We start from the raw sequence: 8,055 nt of genomic DNA, 5'->3' as shown, positions 1-8,055 counted from the left end.
CACACATTTGAGTAATTAATGCAGGAATGCCCTGGGCTGCATATTTTTCTTATGCAAAGGACCAGCACTGGCCAGCCTATGTCTATGACACAGTCCACAGCACAGCACTTTCAATACCTCTGGTCACACCTCTTCAGCATGGATCCTAAGGCAGTAGCTCTGACCACCCTCCCTTCTTTTCTCATCCACTTCCATTCCTTTCCTACATAGCTGCTTATGGTCTTCAGTCTGACAAGTGAGCACTACAATCCCAGATTCCACCTATCCCCACTGGAATCTGAACCCAGGGTCTTGTGCATGGTAGGCAAGCATTCTACCTTGAAGCCTCATCCCTAGAGACATTTTTAACTGTCTCTATATTCCATCTTTCCCCACTACACACACAAGTAGAAGATGGGCCCTACTGAATAGAGAGCCAATCCTTGCAGGATAATTTCAATATAGTTCTCTATCTTTATTAATAACACCACTGCACACATGAGGGAAACAGTGTTTTTCTGGAAAAAAACTGGAGTTCATCACATTTCAGATGTGGAGGTAAACCCTGATGTGGGCAAGGGACTCTGGCAGTCGGAGCAGCTGCAGTAGGGCTCAGAGGAGCAATCCCTCTTCGTGGCAGGTTTTTGGGCAAGGATCATCCCTTCCAGGTCCTTCACTTTGTTTTCCACCATCTGAAGTTTTTTCAGAATTTTTTCTTGCAGACCCAAGGACAGGAAGAAATTACTACTGTTTTGATTCTGACCATTCCCTTCCGGGTTGGCTAGCAAAGCCTGAAAAAAATCTGAGCCCTTCTTGTAAAGTTGGTAGAGTGTGATTATAAACAGCAATATTTTCTAAAACAAAACAACAGAATTTGAGTGTTATTTGTTCATTCATGTCAAATGCCAGTTTACTATAAATACAAAAGGTCTAATAGTAACAGTAATACCTCATTCCTATGCCAGAACTTTCATTTAACAAAACATTTTCACATCTATTTAATCTTTTGAATATTACTACAAACTGAAGCGGTAGGCAGTTTTTCAGACCACTATACTTTTGTAAGTATTTTTGCATTTATTTAATGAAGATTAATAAACCAAGTACAGTGGTACACACCTATAATCCCAACTACTTGGGAGGCCTAGGCAGGAGGGTTACAAGTTCAAGGCCAGCCTCAGCAACTTAGTGAGGGCCTAAGAAATTTAGAGAGAACCTGTCTCAAAATAAAAAATAAAGGGCTGAGAATGTGGCTCAGTGGGTAAGCACCCAGGATTTAATCTCTAGTACCAAAGTAAATAAAAAAGGCTAGGGGTGTAGTTCAGTAGGCAGCTTGAGTAGCACATGTGAGGCCCTGGATTCAATCCCCAGTACCAAAAAAATATTATATGTAGTAAGTAATATTATTAACTTGCTGAAATTTGCACATGCCAGACTCTGTGCTAGAAGTCGCTTTGCCTATGCATGACCTATATTTATGCAGAAAAAAACCCTGGATAACTATTTAGATATCTTCAAATTTAGACCCTTTCATTGTTCAAGGTCCATATTGGAAACAGTAGAACCAGGACTAAATTAATCCAGGAATTTTTACTTCCAAGTATAGTGGTCTGAAAAGCTAGATTTGTTTTAATATGCTAAGACAGATTCCTGCTGGGATGGGAATAAAATCAATCACTTTTTTTTTTGTTGTTGTTAAAATAACTAGCCCTGCTTATTGAATATTGCATATGCTAAACTTTAATCTGCACAACAATCCTATGAGGGAAAAAGTTAAGGAAAAAGGTGCTTAGAGGTTAAGTGATTACTCTCTGGTTACAGAACAAGTAATTCAATAGAAACTGAGGCCTAAGCAGTCTGAGTCCAGAGCCACAACATTAACTACTCTGTAATACCATTAACTACCCCACTGCTTTAAAAAAAAATGGCTGAGGTGTCTGAAGACCTGCAAGCTCCTCTTTCAGACTGAGCTAAACCCAGAATTAGAGTTTGTTTCCTTTTGCTCCTTCCCTCCCTTCCTTCCAGTTGAACCCAGGGGTGCTTTATCACATCCCCAACCCTTTTATTTTTTTTGAGACAGCGTCTCTCTACTAAGTTTTTGAGGCTAGCCTTGAACTTGCAAATTTACAATCCTCCTGCCTCAACCTCTGGACTTGTGGGATTATCAGTACACACCACTGTGCCCAGTAAGTTTGTTTTCTTATTTGGTTCTTCTATTAACTAACTGAATATGTGTGTGCACACATACTCTCTTCTGTTGAAAGTCAGTTGAATTGCATTCAATGACATTTTGGAGAACTTAATTTGTAATCCTAAAAATTGGGTTCAAATCTCAGTTTTGTCAGCTCTAATGACATGAACTTGGGCAGGTGATAACCAAGTTACCTCACCTACAAAATGGAGGTGATAATCCCTGGCCTGCCTACCATGCAGGGTTTTGAGAGGTTGCTGGACCTATTGGTGCACATTTGTAAATCCCAGCTACTCTAGAGGCTGAGGCAGGAAGATTTCAAGTTTTGGGCAAGCCTTGACAACTTGGCCTGATCCTATATCAGATAGATGATGAAGAGAAATAGGGCTGGAGATGTAGCTCAGTGGTAGAATGTCCTTGGATTCAATCCCCAGTACTGCAAATAAAGTGAATGCTACAAAATTATCCCGCAATAACTTATGTATTTATCAAGTAAACCACTATTTAAGAAAGTCCTCTGTAGGGCTGGGGCTGAGCTCAGTGATAGAGCACTTGCCTAGCACATATGAGGCTCTGGGTTTGATCCTTAGCACTGCATAAAAATAATAAAATAAAGGCATGCTGTCCATCTACAACTTTTTTTTTTTAAGTCCTCTTTAAATCCATCTCCTTTTACTTCTATTGAACATCAATGCACTTTAGTTTCCTCATTTGTCATGTGAAAATAACCTCTATCCATTTCATATTAACTATTGGGATTCCCAAAACACTTTATTATTAACAAGAATTATTAAACAGAAGAATGTAAAATCCTGAATGTTTCTCACAATCCCAGCTAGTTAAATTCCTATTCCCTCAAAGAGCCCCTAAATATGGATGGAGGCTTATCTTGTTAAAACAGAATAATAAAAAACATTGTGATGACTTTATATACTTCCTTATCAGTTAAAGAGCACTGTCATAGTAAGAACAGAAATACCCAAGATCCTGGTTATCCTACAATGTTTATTCTATAAACATAGTAGGCACTCAAAGATAAATAAGTGATCAAATAAGCTTCGGGGTAAGAGTATGTATTTGTTTGGTCTATTTTATGACAGCAGACAAGCTCAAAACCCAGAGGTGGAGATTTTCCAGGATAACTTAGTTTCTACCATCTTGATACATGGGTTCACACTTGATCATCTACATGGTCTTAAATAAAGCTAGGTGGCAGCAACATGGGATAAACAATCAAAATTCAATTTATAACTATTTAAATTTCTCTGTAACAAAAGAGTACAACCTGAATTGACCGAACACTTCGTTTCCATAAGACAATTAATCCTACTGCCAACAAAATTAAAAAGCAAATCCTCAGGGCGATTTGCACAGCCGGAGCCAGATTTTCTAGTAGCCCCAAATTTGTTTGCTGAGGCACATTGGTCTCTCCCAGAAAAGTTGCTTGTAGCCAATTCCATATTGTGCCGAGAGAGAGAGAATCTAAGAGGTTGTCCCAAGTAGAAGATGAAGGTGAAGATGGTGTCATTTTAAAACAGCTTCAGGAACTACATGTGCAGAGGCTTCAGGAATTTAGACTGAGTTAGGGAGAGTGATCTGGGAGCCCAAATGTTCTGGAGTCATTGTGAGCTGTGCTTTGTGATGTCACTGTTCCAAAGGTCAGATCCTTCTCACTCAAAATCAGGCACTAGCCTGTGTTTTCAGTTTATTCTATTGCTTCCTTTCATCTTTGGCTAGTCGCAGCACTCTCGGATATAATTTTCTGCAGTGATGGAAATATTTTGCCTTGTCCAATGTGGTAGCCACCCTTCACTTCAAATATGGGTAGTGGCCAGGTGTGGTGGCATACATTAGGGACTATAACCCTGGTCATTCTGGAGGTTGAGGCAGGAGGACTATAAATTCTAAGCCCACCTCAGCAACTTAGTGAGAGTCTGTCTCAAAATAAACAAAAAATACTGGGAATGTGGCTGAATAGTAAAAAGCCCTGGGTTGAATCCCAGTGTATAAACACATACATAAATGTGGGTTGTATTGCAAAGGAACTAAATCTTATATTTTAATTTTAATTGAATTTAAATTGTCACATGGAGCTCATGGCTACTCTCTTGGACAGTGTAGATGGAGAACATTTCCAACAATTCCTTGAAATGAATGGCAGTTATTTCTCACAGGATGTGAGAAAACTGGAAATTTGAGAAGATAGGATTTAGAAAGGGCTTTCTTTAAAAGTGAGTAGTTTACTTTGTAAATGTGGAAGGCAGTTACTACTGGATCATTTTGTAGCTTTTCATTCTTTTCAAGTCACTATAATTTAGAAATTGTGATTTTGAAGAAGGGTTTTCATATATTTGAGACTCATTTGCATACCTATTTATAGATGGGGGAATCCCACCTTCACAAGATTTGTATTAGGAACAAATGGCATAATTTTTTTTTCTAAAGAGAGAGAATTTTTTTTTTTAATATTTATTTTTTAGTTCTCGGCAGACACAACATCTTTGTTGGTATGTGGTGCTGAGGATCGAACCCGGGCCGCACGCACGCCAGGCGAGTGCGCTACCGCTTGGGCCACATCCCCAGCCCCAAATGGCATAATTTTATAAAATATTTTGTAAGCAATTGCTTGCTACACTGTAACCTGCATGATGGGTTATCAAATCAATGATTTATTGACTAGTACCTAACAATTCAGCAAGATGGTGGGAAGATATTAAGTGGATGTCCTGTTCCCAAAAAACTTTCATGAAAAAACAATTCACAAGTAAATGTATCATCTAAATTGTTAACAGGAATAGAAGAGCCTCATGGAGAGGGAACCACTCCATTCTGTACCTGCAGGAATAAAAGGAGCCATGGAAGTTGCTTGAGTCAGCAGAGGTGCATCAGAAAAAGGTGTCTAGGACACTGTTGGAGAGGGAGTGCTTGTCAGAAAGAAATGATTGACTGATTTAGGAATGACTGCTATTAATGTTGATTTCTTTTCAACACATGCACACATTTAACAATAAACTTAAACACCATCTATGCAGGCATCTCAGCACACCCCTAGAGTGTCATCCACCCATCCACCACTCAGCAGTCTTTGATATCACACCTTCCTAACTTTCAAATAAAATCCTATGAAGAACATGGCTATAGGACACTAAAATTTCTATTTTTCTATTTAGCTATCCAAACTTCTCTCCTTTGCCTCTCCCATTTATTCTTCCAACTACAGTCATAGTATTCTTGTTAATGCCTCTAACAGTCAAAGCTGTTGCACCTTTGGATGTAATAGCACCCCGCCTCCAGGATTGAACCTAGCAATATACTACAACTGAGCCCCAGTCCTTTGAGACAGGGTCTAAATTGCCTATGCTGGCTGTGAACTTGTGATCCACCTGGCTCAACCAGCCCTGAGTAACTAGGATTAGAGGCCTATGTCATTTTGCTAAGAGGATTACCTTTACTTTACCTGGCTATCCATCAGTAGATATTGATTCTTCAAGTTTGTCTAAATAACATGTTCTCAAGGAAATTTTGCTGGTTTTTTTTTTGGTCCTCAACTCAATGCTAGCTTTTTTGTTTTAGGGTGCTTTTTATTTTTTTAGTTTTAGTTGGACACAATATCTTTATTTTTATGTGGTGCTGAGGATCGAATCCAGGGCCTCTCATGTGCTAGGTGAGCATTCTACTGCTGAGCCACAATCCCAGCCCTTGGGGTGCTTTTTTTTTTTTTTTTTTTTTTTTTTAAGGTGTAGATGGACACAACACAATGTCTTTATTTTTATGTGGTGCTGAGGATTGAACCCGGGTCCTGCCTGTGCTAGGCAAGTGCTCTACCGCTGAGTCACAATCCCAGCCCTTCGGGGTGCTTTTTTTAAAAAAATTGTTTTTAGCTGTGGATGGGCACAATACCTTTATTATTTTTTAATGTGGTGCTGAGGATCAAACCCAATGCCTCACACATGCTAGGCAAGTGCTCTACCACTGAGCAACAACCCTAGCCCTCAATGTTAGCTTTTTTATGGTACAACTTTAATTATCTGTATTATTTTGCTTAATATCAGGCTTCCCTAGAGTCTGATGTATATGATACAGGAAGCTTACACCCTGTTGTGTACTCAATCAGAAGCTAGCAGATGGCATGTGCTTAGTAAATACATGGTTTCTTGTTAACTATTCATATAATTTTCCTTGGTCTCTAGTCCTTTTTCTACCCCGGCAAGCTAAATCTGCCAAATATTTGTTGGCAGGGTTTTTTCGTTTTTTTGCAATGCTAAGGATTGACTGTAACCTTCAACATGCTATTCAACTGAGTCACAACCTAAACCTCATTTATAGGTTTTATAATCTCCTGTCTATTCCATTAACCTTTCTATCTCAAAGGGGTTAGGACCTCCAAATGCAGTCTGTCAAAAACATTTATTCTTGAAGGTGTAGACCAAGTAGGTCACACTAGGCCAGATTTTCTACATGACAGCTTATATATTAATCAGTAGTATGATGACAGGAGGCATCATTTTGGGGGTGGAAAGGAACCTCCTTTCTGATTTTCATGTTTCTTTTACAAAGCAAGCAAACTTGACTTTTTCTCAGGTTACATCTTAGTCAGAAACAATATGCACAAGTTTTCCATTTCTATACTTAAATGAAGAAATGTCAGCACTGGATATATGAGGTGCTCTGCACGACCTGGCTTTCATCTATGCTTGGAACTTTAGTTTCACCATCCACTTTCATAAATAATACTCAGTTTAATTATGGAAAAGTGGTATTTTGGGTACTTCAATACCTTTTACCTGTTTTTATTTCTCATTAAGGGTCCCTCCAGGCTAGCATTCTAGTCAAGAGATCAGAAACTGAGCTTCTTCTATTTGTGTCACTAAAACTCAACATGACCAAACTCATTATAAGTTTTCCATGCTCTTCCCAAATACCCACTCATCTCTTTGTATTCCCATCTTATTGGTTTCATCACTGCCAAATCTTAAGTTTTCCTCAAATCCTTTTCTTCACCCTTCAAGTCCCAACAATCTTGTCTTTTTACATATTTTGTTTCATCTACTCTTCCCTTTGCTAGAATTACTATGATTACTTCAACAAGTCATATTACCTCCTATCCTGTTCTTGGAACTTCAAATCACACTTGAATTTCAAGTCATCTATAAATTAATTTGAATGTGTACTTAACATCCTTCAAAGGTTCTCAGTTGCTTATAGACTCAAGCCCAAACTCTTCAATGTTCACAGGTTCCTACTTACCTCTACAATAAGCATCAGCCCTTTTACTGCTAGTATATCAAATTATTTGTAATTCCCTGGAAACAGGCCTTTGAATTTACTGTGCCCCTCACATTCTGCTTAGCATACTCTTTCCTTTCTAATTGGTCAACCTCTGAACTTCTTCCTCTGGGAGCTATCTTGAATCCCAGAGCTAATTACTCTCTCAGAATTTTCTACAAAAAGTCAAGGGTCGGGCTGGGGATGTGGCTCAAACGGTAGCGCGCTCGCCTGGCATGCGTGCGGCCCGGGTTCGATCCTCAGCACCACATACCAACAAAGATGTTGTGTCCGCCGAGAACTAAGAAATAAATATTTAAAAAAAAAAAAAAAAGTCAAGGGTCATTCAAAAAGAACCTTGATCTGATGATCTGGTTAACAAAAAAATTACTGGGATAAAATATGAGTGCACATTCCAGGAAACACAAGTGCAATTCCAGTTTATATGTGACATGAAAACTCATTATGAGTAAACAAGAAATGGGTGAAAAATTGTAATTTATTGAAACTCAACTCAAAAAATATAAGATGCTGTAGTGTACAATATATTACACAAAGCACCCTTGGGTGCACATTCAAGTCAAGTAAGAACTCCATATCCCTTTCCCTAGCCCTCCCAC

General features: G+C 38.8%; 1 protein-coding gene across 1 annotated transcript; it reads right to left on the bottom strand.

Annotated features, from left to right (window-relative positions):
• Positions 1-518: 518 nt before the first annotated feature.
• Positions 519-3,698, bottom strand: Tmco2 (transmembrane and coiled-coil domains 2). Its single transcript, XM_026393506.2, has 2 exons — positions 3,456-3,698; positions 519-833 (listed from the first exon to the last, which is right to left on the bottom strand). The coding sequence occupies exons 1-2, from the start codon at positions 3,696-3,698 to the stop codon at positions 519-521; spliced, it is 558 nt and encodes a 185-aa protein (XP_026249291.1).
• Positions 3,699-8,055: the final 4,357 nt, after the last annotated feature.

This window comes from Urocitellus parryii, chromosome 11 (genome assembly GCF_045843805.1).
Source record: "Urocitellus parryii isolate mUroPar1 chromosome 11, mUroPar1.hap1, whole genome shotgun sequence".
In the NCBI taxonomy this organism is placed as follows: domain Eukaryota; kingdom Metazoa; phylum Chordata; class Mammalia; order Rodentia; family Sciuridae; genus Urocitellus; species Urocitellus parryii.
This window is presented reverse-complemented; position numbering and strand designations above follow the sequence as displayed.